Below are 18,921 nucleotides of genomic sequence, written 5' to 3'. Positions count from 1 at the left end.
AACCACACAGGGAGCACTGGCTGCCCAGCAGGCCGCCGCCAGCCCCATCGCAGGCAACATCTTGGCAAATCCTCTGGGGAGTCCAGAGGAGTGATGCCAGGGCCAACACCTCCATCTCACAGAAGGACAGACTAAGGTTCAACATTTCAGACCTCGCCTGGGCGACCCAGCAAAGGAAGAATGGGCGGGAGTGTGGAGAGGCCACTGTCCTACCCCAGGGCCTTTGCACAGGCTGCTCTCCTGGCCAGGAACCCTCGTCCTTCAGCGTTCACACAGTGGCCGTCTCCTCAAGCAGCAGCCTCCTGGGGCCAGGGCTCTGTTCAGTGACCCTAGCTCTCTCCCCCGCTCCCAGCCCAGAGCCAGGCAGGAAGCAGGCTGCACAATGCCGGTGGAATGAAGGGCCACATCTGCCATTTCACAGATGGGGAGACTGAGGCCCGGGGGACTCCTCCCTGGTCAGGAATGCGCCCCTGGCGATGGCGGCTGAGGCCCTGTTGTCTCCAAGCTCCGCTGGGATCCAGGCCCTGCCATGACCTTTCTGGACAACCTGGTCAGATCTGATCAGATCGCCGAGCCCCAGTCTCCGTATCAGTACAGTGGGGTGACTGTCTGCTCACAGGGTGGTGGAAGTCTGCACAGTTCTTGCCCGTGGTACCCCAAAGAGAGCATTTGTCCCCAACATCAAAGTAAAACCCAATACATCATAAGATCATGTCCTCAGCGCTCAACCTTCAGGCTCCAAAGGCCCAACCTCCTCCCAGCGACAGACATTCCCCAACCCAAGGCTGGCATCCAGGGACAGGAGGGAGGCCAGATGCATTCCTGCCTCAGGGCCTTTGCATGTGCTAAATGATGAGCAACCCTGGGTTCCTCTTGGGGAGTCTTTCCTTCTGTCTCCCAGGAGTCAGCTAACAAGGCTCCTCCTCAGAGGGGCCCGGCTCTCCCCTGCTGACCCCCACGCCCCGGTTTTTTTGTTGACATAGCACTTTTCAGTGCTATCTGCTTGCTTATTTATTTATTTATTTATGTTTATTTATTTATTTACTTACTTATTTATTTTTGGTGCTACTGGAGTTCCTGGAAGCCCTTCTACCTCTGGGCTACACTCCCAGGCCTATTTTATATTTTCTTATTTGGAAACGGTCTCTTAAGCCAGCGAGGCTGGCTCCTGTATCCGCCTCCCAAGCGCGGGGATTACAAGTGTGCGCCACCACGCCAGGCTTATCTGCTTTTATTTATTATCCAGCAGCACCCCAACCAGAGCGCGGTGCCTTGAGGGGAGGGGCGGGCGCGGCCTGCCCTCCTTGGGCCCAGCGCCAGCGCCACACCGGCATGGGAGCCCTGCGAGCTGCACAGGGCGGCTCTTTTCAGAGAGAACACCAGGAAGACACACATCTGGGCTCAGCCGGGCGCCCTGGATCGGGTGGCGGTGGCCGTGAGGGATTCTGGGGAGCACGCTCGCCGTCCTGCCCGTGCGGGCTGGCTGGGGCCCTGGAGGGCGGACAGCGCCGTGGCCATCTCCGCTGTGACGTCCATCTCAGACCTCTGTGACGGACTTTCTTTTCTTCTCTTGGTACTGGGAATTGACCCCGGGGACACTCCACCTCCAAGCTGCACCTTCAGCCCTTTCTGGGTTATTTTTGGTACTGAGGACGGAACCCGGAGGCACTCTACCTCCAAGTTTTATCCCCAACCCCATCTTATTTTTTGGGAAACAGGGTCTCACTAAGCTGCGGAAGGCCTTGCTAAGTTGCTGAGACTAGTTTTATTTTGTTGTGGGTTTCTTTTCAATACTGGGGGTGGAACCCAGGGGCATTTTATCTCCAAACTACACCCCCAGACCTTTTTATATTCTTTTTTTTTTTTTTTTTTTTTTTTTTTGCGGTCTGGGGATGGAAGCCAGAGGCATTCGACCTCCAAGCTACACCCCCTGCCCAATTTTTTATTCTTTATTTTGAACAGGGTTTCTGAGTTGCAGAGGGCCTCACTTAGTAGCTGAGGCTGTCCGTGAACTGCGATCCTCCGGTCTCAGCCTCCCGAATGCTGGGATGACAAGTGTGGGCCACCACGTCCAGCTATTGTTTTATTTTAAAAGAGGGTCACTGATTTGAGGAGCCTAAGTTGCCAGGGCGGTCCCTGAACTGACTCCCCAGTACTGAGAGTGCAGGTGCGCGCCACGCTCAGCTCTCTTTTGTAAATTTTTAATAGCGTTTATAATAGGCAAATGTTTAACTTGCAACTTGTCAGGTGGACTGAGAAACCCTAAAGCAACTGGTATGGGTGCTGGGAACTGCTGGAATTTGGGACCTGGGTTCAACTCTGGCCTCCGGCAGTCCCTTTGATATCACTGTGGTGAGCGGCCTGCACAGTGGGTCACCTCGGCAGAACTTTTCACAGTAGGGCATGCGTAACGCTTTGTGGCCAGGATGGGGCCACCGGAGGTGCCAGGCAGAGCGCCTGCGCCTCCCTGGCCTCAGACCTGCACCACCAGCCCCGTATTATTTCAAAACAGCGTCTCACTAGGCTACTGAGGCCCACTACTTACTGAGGCTGTCCTCGAACCTGTGATCCTCCTGTCTCAGCCTCCCAAGTGTTGGGATTACAAGCATGCACCACCACTCCTGGCACATGTGTGTGTCTGTTTGTGGTACTAGGGGTGGAACCCAGAGGCTTTCTACCTCCGGGCTATACTCCCAGACCTATTTTATACTTTATTTGGAAACAGGGTCTCACTAAGTTGCCGAGAGCCTCACTAAGTAGCCAAGGCTGGCTTCGAACCTGCGCGATCTCCTGTCTCAGATCACAAGCGTGCCCACCACGCCCGGCTCTGACAACATCTTTTCTGTGTGTGCCCAGGACTTTCCAAATGCAAGTCAGATCCACTGCGCGCGTCAAACCCTGGCGGCAGCAGAGCCCACGGCCTGGCCTGGGAGCACAGAGGCCGCCGCATTCCCAGCTCTCAGGTCTCCATCTGTGACAGGGACGAGAACAGCGTCACCCCGGCTTCCAGCTGTGGGCCAGGCGGATGAGGCCTGGGCGCGGCAGACTCAGAAACCCAATCGGTGGCCTTCCACGCCCAGCCAAGAGGGGAACCGGAAACAATCTGGAACCTGGAGGAGGGTAATTGGACTCGGGGTCCAGTCATGTGGGTGGGACCAAGAAATACTCTACAGCCACAGAAAAGAATGGGGAGGTAACGGGGTGGGGCGCGCAGCTGTAATCCCAGTACTGAGGAGGCTGGCCCAGGAGCACCGCGCGCATGCGCGCACTGAACATGGAGGCTGGGTGTGGCGGCGTGCGTCGATAGCTCTAACCACTCAGCCTGGAATCCCACTAGCTGGGAGGCTGAAACAGGAAGACCACAGGTTCGAGGACGACCTCAGCAAGTAGTGAGACTCAGCAAACTAGGAAGACCCTATTTTGGTTTTTAAAACACTAAAAATAAAAAGGGCTGGGAGGGTGGCCCAGAGTTAGAAAGAAAAGGGGGGGGCGGGGGTTTGGCTCAGAGGGAAGTGCTTGCCGCGCACGCGCGAGGCCCTGGGCTCAACTCTCAGTACTGCAAATAAAAACACACAGAACACCCGGATGAGAGATCAGTGAGGACGCGGCAGGAACGCCGTCAACGACAGGCCACGCAGGACAGCACGGCGCGCTCCCCCCAGTGCGCGAGCGCGCCCCAGCGCAGACCACACTCCAGACTAAGCCATAATGCGTGACTCACAAAGAAATCAAGTATGTTCTCCAACTAAACGGGAATAAGGCCGGGCGTGGAGGTGCACGCCTGTAATCCCCGCACTTGGGAGGCTGAGACAGGAGGATCGCACAGGTTCGAAGCCAGCCTCAGCTACTTAGTGAGGCTCTCAGTGAGACCCTGTTTCCAAATAAAGTATAAAATGGGTCTGGGAGTGTGGCCCGGAGGTAGAAAGCCCCTGTGTTCCACCCCTAGTACCACCAAATAAATAAATAAATAAAAAATAAAAGGAATAAAGTTAGAAATCAATAACAAAAGGAAACCCGGGGCATTGCAAAGTAAGTAGAAATTAACACACTGCTAAACCAAGGAATCCAAAAAGGACCAAGGGGGCGGGCAGAGTGGGGTGCGGCAGGCCCTCATCCCAGTCAACAGGAGGCCAAGGCAGGAGGATGGCAACCCTGAGGCCAGAACGGAATGGGGGCACAGGCCTGTGATCCCGAGGTGGAAGGCTGAGCCTGGAGGGGTGTGCGGCTGCCTCTTTGCTAAAATCTCTCCGATGGCTGCCACTCCTCCGTTCCTTCATCTTCCCACAGACATTGGGGCTGTTTCCACCTTCTGGCTAGGAGGAATGAGGCTCCTGCGATGTGCACATGTGTGTGTAAGTGTGTGTGAACACCTGTATCCATTTCCCGGGCATAAGCCTGCGAGTGGAGCTGCTGTGTCACAGGTCCCTCCCGTGGGCCTCACTAAGTCGGGCGGCTGTCTGGGAACCCGCTCCTCCGGTCTCGGCCTCCCAAGCGCTGGGGTCACCAGGGTGCCAGCAAGCCGGCCGGCCTCTGCTCTGTTTTGAACGGGCGGCGCCGGCTCACTGAGCCTCTCTGGTTGCGAGGCTGGTTTCGACTCGCTGTGATCACCTGTCTCGGCTTCCTGAGTCCTGGGTCACAGGTGTGCACCACCACATCCGGCTCTGACTTATATCTCAATATAAACATCTGCGGGCGGTGGGTGGCGCACGCCCGTGCGCCCGGGGCCGGGGCTGTCTGGGAAGCTTGACAACAAAAAGAGGGCTGGGGAAGAGCCCGAGGAGAGGCCGGCTCAGCAGCCCGAGGCCTGGGTCCGTCAGCAGTACTGAAAAGCAAAGGAAGGGAGAGAGAGGGGAAAAGCAAGCGCAGCTCCCGAGGCACCAGCCAGGGACAGGCCCGCCTTTAAGATCCCACCCACCGCCGCCCCAAGACTCCAGCAAGGTCCGGCCTGCAGCCCATCACCTGCGCCGCGCTTCCTGCGCGCCCACCCTGCCAGCCCCAGGAAGTGGCGGCCAAGGGGGTTGGGGCGGCGGGCAGTGGCCGGGCGTCTCGGCAGAGAACAGGCCCCGCCGCCTTCGACCGCGGCACAGACTGATGCCACGTTCACGGGCACAAGCTGGCTTTCTGGCCGTCTGCGGCAGGCCAGTGCGGGGCAAGGGGCCCGCCACTTCTAGCAGGCAGAGAGGGACAAGAGGCCAAACCAATGTGTGGTACGTGCTCCCAAAAACTTAGAGAGGCGCCGCGCGGGCGCGCCTGTACTCCCCGCACTCAGGAGGCTGAGACCGGAGGCCAGCCTCAGCTACTTAATGAGGCCCTCCGCCACTCAGTGACGCCCTGTTTCAATTAAAGAATTAAAAAATAGGGCTGGGGTGCAGCTCGAGGTCGAATGCACCTGGGCTCCATCCTCAGTACCCCAAAATAAACAAATAAATAAAAAGTGAAGGTGAGGCCGGGCGTGGTTGGCCCACCTGTCATCCTAGTACTACAAAAACAACAACAAAAGCCGGGCGTGGTGGCGCACGGTTGTCATCCCAGCACTCGGGAGGCTGAGACGGGAGGATCGCAGGTTTGTGGACAGCCTCAGCTACTTAGTGAGGCCCTCCGCAACTTAGGGAGACCCTGTTTCAAAATTAAGAATCAAAAAATAGGGTTGGGGTATAGATCACAGGTAGATGCCCCTGGGTTCAACCCCCAGTACCATAGAAAGAAAGAAGAAAAAAAGAAAGAGAGCTAGCTGGCTAGCTCAGGGCTGGGTGCAGTGGCACAGGCTATATGATCCCAGTACTTGGGAGGCTGAGGCAGGAGGACTACAGGTTTGAGGCCAGCTTGGGCGATTCAGGGAGACCTTCTCTGAAAGCAAGCAAGAAAACGTGAGAGGCGCCGCGCGGTGCAGTGCCCTGGGTTCCATCCCCAGCCACACCAGCAACCAGGAGAGACCCAGGGCAGGGAGCAGCCCGCCCTGGCCTCCCAGCGGTGCCAGGCGGTGCCGCCGCGTGGTGCCACCCGGGCGAAGGCTGCAGGAGCCAGGCTTCCGCCCAGACAACGCACACTCGGTGTTGCAAAAGCCAAGACAGACCAAGCCGAGCACGGGCAGCCCCTCGGGGAGCTGCTGGCTCCTGGCGCCCGCGGGCCCTGGCCTCGGTTTGTGGCTCCTGGAGTCCACGGGCTGACCCCAGTGGGCGCCCACTGCGGAGCCTCGGGGCCCACGCCTGTCGCCCCAGAGCCGGGCAGACAGGAGACCACAAGTTCAGAGGCAGCCTCAGCAACTAGTGACCCTGCTGCAAAGCCAAAGAGATGGAACAGGGCTGGGGTGCAGCTCGGAGCCCCTGGGTCCCCCCAGTGCTCCAACGACAAGAATCAGGGCGGCCGGGCCCCGGGCTTCCTCTGGGGCTGGTCCGCCTGTACTGAGACTTCTCACTGCGGGCCGCGGGACGGGTCTGGGGCTCCCCGCCGCCCCGCCAAGCCAGGTGCAGGCCGGGCCGGAGGGGCAGCCACTGGGGAGCGGCCTCGGGAGGCGCCCTGCGCGGCCCCACGGGACAGCCAGAGCAGGTGGACACGGCACAGCTCCGAGCCTCTGTACCGGGGACTGGACTCAGGAGCATTGCACCTTGGAGATACACCACAGCCCTATTATTATATATTTTCTAATTTGGGGAATGGTGGGGATTGAGCCCAGGGGCACTCTGTCTCAGACCTATACCCCCGGCCCTATCCAATTTCTTTTTATTTTTTGGTATTGAGAGTGGAACCCAGGGCTTTCTACCTCTGGGCTATACTCCCAGACCTATTTTATATTTTATTTTGAAACACGGTCTGAGTTGCAGAGGCCCTCACTAAGTGGCTGAGTACTGGGAGCACTGGATTCCGGTCGCGCCGCCACGCCCACCCACTATTTTCCCTGAGCCTGTTATCCCTCTGTGCCAACAGGGCCGGCCCCTCTCCCCTGCCTAGGGGCGGGACAGGCAGATCCCGGGGTGCAGGGTGAGCAAGGGGGGCACAGAGGAGCCGAGGGTGGGCGGCGGCAGGCCAGGTGGGCAGCAGCGGCCTCGGTTTTGCTAAATGGGGTGGGAGCCATGGAGGGTTCCAGGCCGAGGATGGGGAGGGCAAGGACTCGGCGACAAGGGACGTGGGGAGATGGAGGAGCCCTCTACCCTGGGTGGGAGGAGTGGTCCAAGGTCACTCATGCCCCCAGCAGCCTAGGGCCAGGAGGAGGGGAAAGCGGCTTTGTGCCACGGGGCCCTATCCAGCTGTAAAAAAGCAAAGAAAGCTGGGCACGGCGGGCCGCCTGTAATCCCAGGACTCGGGGGGACGAGGACGAAGGTTCGCAGGACTGAAGCCATTCTCAGCAACACGGCAAGGGCCTCCAGCAACTCAGCGCGACCCTACTTCAACATAAAAACTAAAACAGCGGGCACGCGCGTGCGGGCGGCGCAGGGCGCGCTCCTCGGCCGGGCGGCGCCCTCGCTGGCTGGCTGGTGGGAATCTGGCTCTTCCTTGCGCAACTCCTTCCGGGCAAGGCCTCTGAGGCCTTCCTGGCCGCCCGCCCCGCTCCGGGCGCCTCTCACTCTTCTTTTTCTTTCTCTCTTTTTCTTTAGTACTAGGAATTGAACCCAGGGGCAGAGTTCAACCTCTGAACGACATACACCCCCAGCCCCTTTTAATTTTTTGTTTTGAAACAGGGTCTTGCTAGGTTGCTGAGAGGGCCTCACTCTACCACGGAGGCTGGCCTCAACCCTGCAATCCTCTTGTCCCAGCTTCCAAGCACCGGGATTACAGGAGCGCATCACTCCAGCCCGCTTACCCTGCCACCCCTCCTCAGCTTTGTTTGGAAACAGTGTCTTGCTGGGCTGCTGGAGTCCGGGACTTACTGAGACTGGCCTTGGCCTGCAAGTCTCAGCCTCTCAAGTCCTGGGTCTGGGCGCCACGCCCAGCGCTTCTCCTGTTGGCCTGCTCGTCTCTGTATCGGGCACCACTGTGCCCAGCGTCTTCTTCAGACGGGGTGCTACCTACGCCATGCCAGCTGGACACACAGCTGATGAAATCAGAGGATCCTGAGAAACTAGGCGTGATGGCGCACAGGTTCAAGGCCAGCCTGGGCAACTTAGTGGGACCACGTCCCCCCCCAAAAAAAAGAGAAGTCTGGGGATGTAGCCCAGTGGTAGTACACCTGCTTAGTATGCACAAGGCCTAGGCTTCAACCTCCAGCCCCACTAAAAAAATAAATGGATAAAGAAAACCCAGAGACGCTGGGCGTGGTGGCGCGCGCTTGTCATCCCGGCATCTGGGAGGCTGAGACAGAAGGATGAGGGTTGGCAGCCAGCCTCAGCTACTTACTGAGGCCCTTTGCAACTCAGGGAGACTCTGTTTCAAAATAAAGAATAAAAAATAGGGTTGGGGGTGTAGCTCTGCGGCAGCACGCCGCTGGCCCACCCCTGGCTCCTGGGCTCCTTCCCGTGAGAGCTCAGGCTGGACCCCCCTACTGGCCTCAGTTTCCCCGCTGAGGGATAATGAATATTAATGACTCAGAAAGCTGCACAAGACCCGTCAGGTACTGGACCAAAAGGGCAGCCTGGGCCCGCGCTATGAAGCAGGTCCCGGCACCGTGGGTCTCCTGGGGTGCGCAGACACTGAGTGAGATTTCACGGACGGGCCTGGCCCGGCAGTGCCGGTCAAGGTTTCTGTCATAAGCACCCAGCAGCAGATGAAGCGAAAAGGCCATCAGCCCCCGGCTGAAGCCGAGAGGGCCCCCGGGGGACCCCGCGCCCCAGGGCCTCGCCGCCAGTACTAAGGGCCCTCTCTCTCCCACCATCCTGTTCGGAGGCGTGGCAGTTCTGACTGTGATCGCAGCTGATACCCTTAAATATATCGTCACTGGCTTGCACCTCTCCAAAGCTGACACAATGAAGGCCTAATCACAGCGCGCAGCTGGCTTCGCCCCAGGAAATTAGGGCTGAGCGGATGCGCCCACTTTTTCCCGCAGTTGGAAAGCCTCTAATTTCAGCATTTTAATTCAAATCAGGCAAAACCTGGATAGCAGCTACTCTCAAAGCCAGATGCAAGCGTGGGGCACAGGTGGGGTCCTGGGGTGACCAGCCCCTTCTCCCCGAGCTCTGACACCCCCAGAACTACCCACAAGGCGTCCTCAGCCCTCAGTCACAGAGTCAGAAGGCCCGGCCGAGGCTGGGTTCCAGCGCACGTATCCACGGAGGAGGGCCGCCAGTCCCCGCGAAGACCCACGAAAACATCTGCACCGCGGGAGCCAGGGCCAGGGCCCCTCTAGCTAAGAACTAAACCCCACGGCGTGAAACCAAACCAGACCATCAGAGGACGCGCGAGGGGATCGCGGGGTCGCGTGCTGGGCGCTTCGCCTGGCTTTGTCCTTCAAAAATACAAATACAGCTTATGTGTTTATTTATTGGTACTAGGGATTGAAAACAGGGGCATTCTACCTCCGCGCTATACCCACAGCCCTTTCATATTTATTGATTTATGTATTTACTATTTATTTTTGCAATACTGGGGATGGAACCCAGGGCCATTCTACCTCCGAGATACTATTATTACTATTTTACCTTCAGCCCTATTGTTTATTATTTTAAAAGAGGGTCTCACTGAGCTGCAGAGGGCCTAAGTAGCTGAGGCTGGCCGCGAACCGCGATCCTCCAGTCTCAGCCTCCCGAATGCTGCGGTACAAGCGTGCGCCACGCGCCCGGCTGATAACTGTTTTAAGCAAGATGGGCTCGGGCCGCCCCTTCGTTCTGGTGTCTGACAAGTCTCCTGCAGCTTTCTGTTAAATATTCTTCTACATCATTCTCGGGGCTGTTTCACAGTCCATTGTCTGGGCACATTGTTTACCAAATCCCCTATTGTTCGGGGATTCTGCTTCCAAAACGGGCATAAACAAAGCTCACAGCCAAATATTTGTTTGCAGTCAGGATTCTGACTTAGAAACAAACACGGAGCAGCCTCCAGCTCCCATTGCAGGGTCTGGGGCACGCGAGTGTGTGCCTGCGCGTGCGTACCTGTCACACGCCCCGCAGTCCCGGCTGTGCCCGGAGAGCCAGCACCCGCCTGGACTAGGGGCTCGACGCGAGAGCGCGCTACCCTGAGGTGCTGCCCCCGGTGCCCAAGGAGTGGTTTATGTACGCGTTTCTTTATTTACTTTGGTACTGGGGTTGAACCCAGGGCATCCCGAGCCCTACTTAATTTTCTCAAGGAGGCTGGCCACGAACCTGCGAGCCTCCTGTCTCAGCCTCCCAAGTACTGGGATTAAGACTATGTGCCACCACGCCCAGCTCCCTTTTAATTTTGTTTGATTTAAAGCAAGGTCTCACCGAGCTGCCGAGGCTGGCCTCAAACCTATGACCCTCCAGGCTCAGCCTCCCGAGTACTGGGATTACAGGTGTGCACCACCATACTTGTTGACTGTCCTGTCTTTGAGAAAGAAATTAACATAAACTGGGGTTGGGGGTGCACGCTTGTCATCCCAGCACTTGTGAGGCTGAGACGGGAGGATCACAGGTTCACAGACAGCCTCAGCTACTTAGTGAGGCCCTCTGCAGCTTAGTGAGACCCTGTTTCAAAATAAAGACTAAAAAATAGAGCTGGGGGGTATATCTCAGAGGTAGAATGCCCCTGGGTTCCATCTCCAGACCCGCAAAAGAGAGAGGGGCGGGTTAGTAATCATCAGAGTCCCCATGAGGACTAGAGGGTGGGCCACAAATAGCCCTGTCTCTGGCTTCACAAGGATTACTTCATTTAACTCTCGGTCGGCTCCCAGGACACAGAGAGCATTTGCTTCCTACCGTCCAGATGAGGGAACTGAGGCCCAGACGAGCGAGGGCCCTCACTGGGCATGTGGCTGCACCTGGACCTCAGCTGCCCACGGCGGCGCGCGAGCTGCCCACTCGGCTGCCCAGGCACGTGGGCCCCCTGGCAGGGCGTCCAGCACTTGCGAGAAGCGATTTTGGTTTTTTTCCTTTTTGCGGTACTGGGGATGGAACCCAGGGGCATTCTACCTCTGAGCCACACCCCAGCCTTGCTTTATATTATTTATTTTGAAACAGGGTCTCACTGAGCTGCAAAGGGCCTCACTAAGTATTTGCTGAGGCAGTCTGTTAACCGCGATCCTCTGGTCTCAGCCTCCCAAATGCTGGGATTACAAGCGTGCACACCACGCCCGGCTAGCAAGAAGCAATTTGGCCACCTGTCTTTCCAGCACCTGGGAGGCTGAGACAGGAGGATCGCAGGTTCTCCGCCGGCCTCAGCTACTTATTGAGGCCCTCTGCAACTCAGTGAGACCCTATTTCAAAATAAATAATTAAAAAGTAGGGCAGGGAGTGTAGCTTGGAGGTAGAATGCCCTTGGGTTCCATCCCCAGTACCACAAAAAGTTAATTAATTAATTTAATTAAAAATAGTGCTTGGAAGTTAGCTCAGAGGTAGAATGACCCTGGGTTCAATCCCCAGTTTGGCAAAAATAAATGGAGAGAGAGAGAGAGAGAGAGAGAGAGAGAGAGAGAGAGAGAGAGAGAAGCAAGCTAGCTACTAGCTGGGAGCAGAGCTCAGAGCCCTGGGTTCAATCCCTAGTACCACACACAAAAAAAGATGCACTTTTGAACCAGCTTCTATTATGTGCCTCAGCCTCCAGAGGTGCTGGGATTACAGGAAGGCCGCACCAAGCCCCGCCCAATTCCTGTGACCTCAGCTCCCCCGCCAGGCCCCCAGGCAACGGCAGCCTCAGGGCCTTTGCATGGGCTCCTCCCGCAGCCAGGCTTCCCTTCCTCCCTCCTGAAAGGCTCTACTCAAGAGCCACCAGTCTCCTTTCCACACCCTTATCGATTTCTACCAGCCCCCCCTATCGGCCACAGCAGGGGTTTTGTCTCTAGTCAGCGTCACGCCCCCAAGCACACACTGAAAGTGCTCCAAGTGTGAAATTTTTTCATTGAATATCTGACTTTGTGTGTGGGGTGTACTAGAGCTTGAACCCTCCGACCCCTGAGCTACACCCCCAGCCCTATTTTTATTTATTTACTTATTTTTGTAGTACTGGGGTGGAACCCAGGGGCAGTCCACTTCTGAGCTACACCCCTATTTTATTATTATTATTTTGAAACAGGGTCTCACTGAGTTGCAAAGCACCTCATAGCTGAGGCTGGCTGAGAACCTGAGATCCTCCTGTTTCAGCCTCTTGAATGCTGGGATTACAAACATGCGCCACCATGCCCCACTATTATTTATTTATTTATTTATTTTTATATTTATTTTTGGTGGGTCTGGGGATGGAATCCAGGGGCATCTGACCCCCCAGCTACACCCCCTGCCCTATTTTGTATTTTTTTTAAATAGGGTCTCACTGCCGGGCGTGGTGGTGCACGCTTGTCATCCCCGCGCTGGGGAGGCGGAGACAGGAGGATCGCGCAGGTTCGAAGCCAGCCGCGCGCGCTGGCTTAGGAGACCCTGTTTCCAAATAAAAATGTAAAAATAGGTCTGGGAGTGTAGCCCGGAGGTAGAAGGGCTTCCAGGAACCCCAGTACCACCAAAAAAAAAAAAAAAAAAAAATAGGGCCTCACTAACTAGCTGAGGCCCGTCGCGGCCCTCCAAGTGCTGGGATTACTGGCTAATACCTGACGTTCTACAGCACTTTCTCTGAGCTAGTTCCAAGCACTCGTGGTCTCAATCTCTATCCAGCCCTAAGAGGCTTTTTTTTCCTACTGATGACTGAACCTAGGGGATTGTACCTCTGAGCTACACCCCTCGCCCTATTTATTTTTATTTAGAAACAGGGTCTCCGAAAGCTGCTTCGGCTTGCTGCAAACCTGCAACCCTTCTGTCTCAGCCTCCAAGTACCCGTGACAGGAGTGCACCGCCGCCCTGGCTCTTAGGAGTTTATTATAATTCTAATTTGTTTGTTTATTTACTTGCTTGTTTACTTGTTTTTGCGGTACTGGGGATTGACCCAGGGACATTCGACCTCTGAGCTACACCCCCTGCCCTAGTTTTTATTCTTTATTTTGAAACAGGGTCTCACTGAGTTGCGGAGGGCCTCGCTAAGTAGCTGAGGCTGTCCGCGAACCGCGGTCCTCTGGTCTCAGCCTCTGGAGCCTGCGCCACCGCGCCCGGCTCCCCAGCCCTTTTATTCTTTATTTTGAGACAAGGTTGGCTAAGTAAGCTGCTGAGGCTGGCCTTGAGCCCGCGAGCCTCCTGTCTCAGCCTCCCCAGCACTGGGCAGCCACACTGGGCAGAGCAGGAGTTGGGCCCTTAGTGCAAGATCTCACAAGTGCGCCAGGTGACTGGACCACCCCAGCGTGAGACGCCTCCTGGCTCAGAGCAGTGATAAATAAGCTCACAGGATCCGGCAGCGGGATCCAAGATCCCAACCACTTCCCGGTCCTCTCTAAAAGAAAAACCCAGCCGGGCGTGGTGGCGCGCACGCTTGTAACCCCCGCGCTTGGGAGGCAGAGACAGGAGGATCGCGCTGGCTTAGGAGACCCTGTTTCCAAATAAAAATGTAGAGCCGGGCGTGGTGGGCACGCTTGTAATCCCAGCATTCGGGAGGCTGAGACCTGGAGGATCGCGGTTCGCGGACAGCCTCAGCTACTTAGTGAGACTCTCTGTAGCTCAGTGAGACCCGGTTTCAAAATAAAGAATAAAAAATAGGGCAGGGGGTATAGCTCGGAGGTCAAATGCCCCTGGGTTCCATCCCCAGACCCGCAAATAAATAAATAAATAAATAAATAAATAAAAATGTAAAAATAGGTCTGGGAGTGTAGCCCTGAAGTAGAAGGGCTTCCAGGAACCCCAGTACCACCAAAAAAAAAAAAAAAAAAAAAAAAAAAAAAAATCCTCAGTAACCAAAAAAAAGAGAGCTGGGCTATGGCTTAGTGGTAGAGGGTCCCTGGGTTCAATCCCTAGTACTAAAAATATGAAAAATAAAAGGCTGGGGTGCACTTCCATGGTAGAGCTCCTGCCTGACATACCTGAGGCCTTGGGTTTAACCCCAGCACCTTAAAAAAAAAAAAAAAAAAAAAAGGAAGAATTCCCCAGCCCCTCCCAGCTCCTGGGGCGAAGTGGTCAGAGTCCAGAGGCAGCTGGCTCTCTCCTCCCTGGGGCTACTGGTCTGGGAGCTGACTGGAAACCAGGCTGAGGGTGCAGCAGGGCCAGCGCGGGCTCAAACCGCCACTCCGGGTCCCACGGGGCGGGGGGCTGCGGCAGGACTGGGCGGCTCACCCCTAGCTCATCCAGTCCCCAGGGAAGAGTCCTGTTGCGGCTCTCAGTTTGGGGTGCTCTCTTGGGACCCAGAGCCTCGCACCGGCTAAGCCCCTGCTACTCCACCGAGCTACCCCCCCATTTTACAGAAAGGGAACCTGAGGCCCAGAGAGCCAAACCTGTCAGCCAAAGTCACAAAGATAAACAGGGACCCCCGCTTCGGGCCCGAGGCCCACACGCCGCGTCCCCAAACCCCTACCCCTTCCGGGTGTCTCCCAGCACCGCAGGCACTTGGGCCCAGTGTGCAACCTGAAAGCATGTTACTGCGGCTGAATCCTGCTGTGGGCGTGCGAGGGAGCAGCTGAGGGAAGAGCCCGACACTGACGCCCGCTGGCGCCGGGCGCGGGCCGACCACACGCTCTGCCTTTTGTTTTTTCGAGACCGGGTCTCACTATGTTGGGCGGTCTGAGTTCCTAGGCTAAAAGGATCCTCCTGCCTCAGCCTCCCGAGGAGCTAAGACGACAGGTGTGTGCCTCCTGGCCAGGTTCAAACAAGCTCTTTGGCCGGGCACCCTAATCTCACCACTTGGGAGGCGGAGATCAGAGGTCATGGACAGCCTCAGCTACTTAGTGAGGCCCCTTGCAATTCAGTGAGACCCTGTTTCAAAAATAAAGAATAAAAGAATTAGGGCTGGGGTGTCTCTGAGAGGTAGAATGCCCCTGGGTTCCAGCCCCCAGTACCCCCCAAAAAAGCACTTTTTTTAGTACTGGGATTTGAACCCAGGGACATCTTACCCTCTGAGATTCTCCCCCACCTCCAAAGCCTATTTTATTTTGAAACAGGACCTCAGTAAGTTGTAGAGAACCAACCTCAGGAAGCTGCGGAGGCGGCCTGCAAACCTCCCGCGGCGAGCCTCCCGAGGACTGGATCACAGCCTGAGCCACCACACCTGGCTCCACCCCAGTACTGGGGTGGAAACCAGGAGCTTCGAGCTACACTCCTAGCCTGTTTTTTCTTCTTTATCCTGAAACATGGTCTCTCTAAGTTGTGGAGGGCCTCACTAAGTAGCTGAACTGTGATCCTCCTGTCTCGGCCTCCCAAGTACAGAGATTACAAGCTTGCACCACCAGGACAGACAGCCCCAGCCATTTATTTATTTATTTATTTATTTATTTAGGTGCTGGGGATGGCACCCAGGGGCACTCTACCTCTGAGCAACACCTTCGGCCCCATTTTTTATTCTTTATTTTGAAATAGGGTCTCACTGAGCTGCAAAGGGCCTCACTACTTAAGTAGCTGAGGCTGGCCTCGAACCGCGCTCCTCCTGTCTCAGGCTCTGGAATGCTGGGATGACAAGCGTGCACCACCACGCCCAGCTTCACCCCCAGCCTCTTTAAGATTATTTTATTTTGGCTTGTTGTGGTGGTGCCTGCCTGTAAAACCTGCACTTGGGAGGCTGAGACAGGAGGATCACAGGTTTAGGGACAGCCTCAGCAAGTAGTGAGATTCCTCAATCTAGCAAGACTGTTTCCAAATAAGAAATAAAATCGGGCTGGGGCTGTAGCTTAACTGTGGAATGCCTCTGGGTCCAATATCCAATACGACACCAAAAAAATTTATTTTATTTAGAGCCGGGCATGGTGGTGCATGCCTGTAATCCCAGTACTTAGAAAGCTAAAATAAAAGTATTACAGGTTGAGGATACCCTCAGCAAATGGTGAGACTCAGCAACCTCATGAGAACCTGTTGCAAAATTAAAAAAATAAAATAGAGCGGGGGGGGGGGGGGGGCGTAACTTGGAATGCCCCTGAATTCAATCCCCAGTACCAACAACAACAAAAAAAAAAAAAGAAAAGAAAAGAAAAGAGAAATCACCTGTTTTGGAACAGGGTCTCACTAAGTTGCTGAGGCTAACCTCTAACCTGCAATCTTCTTGTTTCAGCCTCCCCCAAGTACTAGGATTACAGGCAAGTGCCACCACACCCATTGTTTATTTTATTTTTTTATAGTGCTGGGGGTGGAACCCAGAGCCTTGGGCGTGCTAAGCAAGCACTCCCTTAATACAAACACTTTTTTTTTTTTTTTTTTGCGGTAATGGGGATGGAACCTAGGGGCGTTTCACCTATGAGCCACACCCCCAGCCCTATTTTTTAGTCTTAATTTTTGAAACGGGGTCTCCCTGAGTTACAAAGGCCCTCACTAAGCAGCTGAGCCCGTCCCTCCTGTCTCAGCCTCCGGAATGCTGGGAAACACCTTCAACGCAGTATCACCACCTTCCTATGCTCTTGCTCCGGGACCACCATCCAATTATCAGGGGTGGGGAGACCGAGGCTTAGAGAGGCCAAACACCTGTGCGAGGCCCCAGGCAAACGGAATAGAGCCCTCCCTGCAGATGCCCACCGGAGGCCGGGCAGGAAGGGAGACGGCCACGCAGAGGGCCTGCGGCCCAGCCCGAGTTCCAGGCCAGGCCCAGCTGTCCCCAACGCTACACGTTTCCGCCACAGCAGACACAGACACCAGACAGCAGAGGAGGACACGACCGCTGCGCCCAGCACAACTCCTGGGCTCTAGGAAGGCAGGGGCGCTGCCCGGCGGCCTTGGGTGAACAAGTGCTCCTGAACCTCCTGGCTCACCTCCAACGTGGAGAGGACCAGAACAATCCACTCCACTTCCTCACCGTCGGGATTCCAGACCCTGGGCCCAGAAAGAGCTCAACCTGAGGCCTGCTGGCCCAATGCTCCCTCCCCACACACGGCGAGGCGGGCACAGCGGTGCATGCCTGCCATCCCTGTCCCTGGGAGGCCGAGACAAGAGGATTTTGCAGGTTAGAGGCCAGCCTCAGCAACTTGGCAGGGCACTCTTTCAAAACAAAGAATAAATGAAAGCTGGGGGGGGTGTAGCTCCGAGACAGAATGTCCCTGGGTTCGATCCCCGGTATGAAAACAAAACAAGACTGGTGGTAATAATTATGAGGACCGCAGCAAAGAGGATGTTATCTCTTGGCAGGCACACCACGGCGCTCGGAGTACTTCCTGGAATGGAGAAGTGGCCGCCCATGGGGGAAGAGGGAAGGCACAGAGTGAGGGGGAGGGGAGGGGCTGCCCAAGTCTTGGAAACCAAACGCGGGCGAGAGTGGAGCTGGCCCACTGGACAGTTGGACGAGCTGCCCAAAGTTTGGCCCGAGGCCTGAAAGAGCAGAAGCCCATTCCCAGCCTCCAGGAGGGCGCCCAGCTGGCACGCTGAGGCCTGGGGGCGGGCCCCGGGTGCAGGTGCCAGGAGGACAGCCCCGGACGGCTCCCTCCGGGGTCCCCGTGGACGGGCAAGGGGTTCGGGTGGCACCCTTCCTTCGGGTCCCTTTTCTCCTCCAGACACCCCCTGCCCGGCTGCGGGGGCCGCCGGGGCGGTGAGGCGCGGACAGCGGCGCAGACGCACAGGATGGTCCACCTGGGAGGGAGGCCCGGCCCGAGCCCAGGGCCAGGCTGGGCACCCCGAAGGCCCCGCGGTCGGACGGGGACGCCGGAGTGGACAGCAGCCGGCCACGGGGGCGGCCGGGTGGGCCTGGGCAGATGGACGCCGACAGCCGAGCGGCCTGGGCGGAGCCGCCCGGGAGAGGGCGCGGGCGCTGCAGACCCCCGGGCTGCCGGGCGCCGCCTTCGAGGCAGACCCGGAGGCGCGGCGCGGACCCCGGCGCCCCGGCCCCAGCCCGGCCGGCCTCCTCCCGCGGGCGGCCCGCTGGCCCTGGCCGGCCGAGCGCCGTCCCCGCCCGCCGCCCGCCCGCCCGCGCTCACCGGCCCACGAAGTTCTCCAGCACCGAGCTCTTGCCGGCGCTCTGGCCGCCCACCACGGCGATCTGCGGCAGGTCCAGGTGGCAGCTCTGGCCGATGGAGCTGAAGGCGTCCTGCAGCTTGTTGACCAGCGGGATCAGCTCCTCCATCCCGCGGTTGCCCATGGCGCCGGCGGCCTCGGCCGGGCGCCCGGCGCTCCCCGCCCGCGGCTGGCCCTCGACGACGCGGCCCCGCGGCCCGTGCGGCCGTTGCTCCCCGCCCGCCCCGGCCTCGGCGCGACGCCCGCTCCCGGCCCGGCCTCACGGTCGCCGCCTCATCCGGTTCTCAGGCGACACCCGACCCGAGCGACCTCCCGCCCGGGCCGCGGGGCGGCGCCCCGGCCCGCGTGCCGCCGCCGATTGGCCGGACCACCTGCCGCTCCTGAACACGAGCCAATGAAACAGAGGCGCCGGACTCGGGCTGAGTGAGCCCGCCTCCCGGGGGCCATCCCGCGAGCCCATTGGGTAAGACAACTGTCACTGTCGTGCCAAAGCCAATGGCAGAGGAAACGAGATTGTCCAGGCCGAGAGGCGGTGTTTCGGGGGAAAAAAAAAAAAGACATGTTGGCTCCGCCCAGTAGAGTTCCTTTTTCCTTATTGGTACAAACACGCGCCAGTCAAATAAACCTGGCCAGTGAAGTTAGGGATCGATGCTAAAACAAGGGTTTGTCACTTGACGCTGCCTAGTTCCCTAAAAATTTTCCATTGGCTTATATAAATATTACTTCGCACCTCCAGCCAATAAAGAAAGAGGAGGGTGAGCTTAAGCGTCAAACTGGGTTCTGATTGAGAACTGTATCTGTCTATCAAAGAAACTCCGCCCCGACTAGTGATTGTTAGCAGTCTTCCGCCTGCTGAAGGGCGACACCTCGTGGTAGTACTCTGCAATTGACA

At 57.1% G+C, this 18,921-nt stretch overlaps 1 protein-coding gene across 5 annotated transcripts in view; it reads right to left on the bottom strand.

The window, feature by feature from the left end:
• DNM2 (dynamin 2) overlaps positions 1 to 18,153 on the bottom strand; it is a gene marked incomplete at both ends in the record, with an annotated part of 71,697 nt that extends 53,544 nt beyond the window's left edge. For all 5 annotated transcript variants that reach the window (XM_080715090.1, XM_080715091.1, XM_080715088.1 and 2 more), the window contains one exon: positions 17,993 to 18,153. In XM_080715090.1, the coding sequence (XP_080571216.1) occupies positions 17,993 to 18,153 (161 nt within the window). The remainder of the gene's footprint in view (positions 1 to 17,992) is intronic.
• Between the last annotated feature and the right edge of the window lie 768 nt (positions 18,154 to 18,921).

Source organism: Muscardinus avellanarius, assembly GCF_963383645.1.
Source record: "Muscardinus avellanarius genome assembly, chromosome: 18".
In the NCBI taxonomy this organism is placed as follows: Eukaryota; Metazoa; Chordata; class Mammalia; order Rodentia; family Gliridae; genus Muscardinus; species Muscardinus avellanarius.
This window is presented reverse-complemented; position numbering and strand designations above follow the sequence as displayed.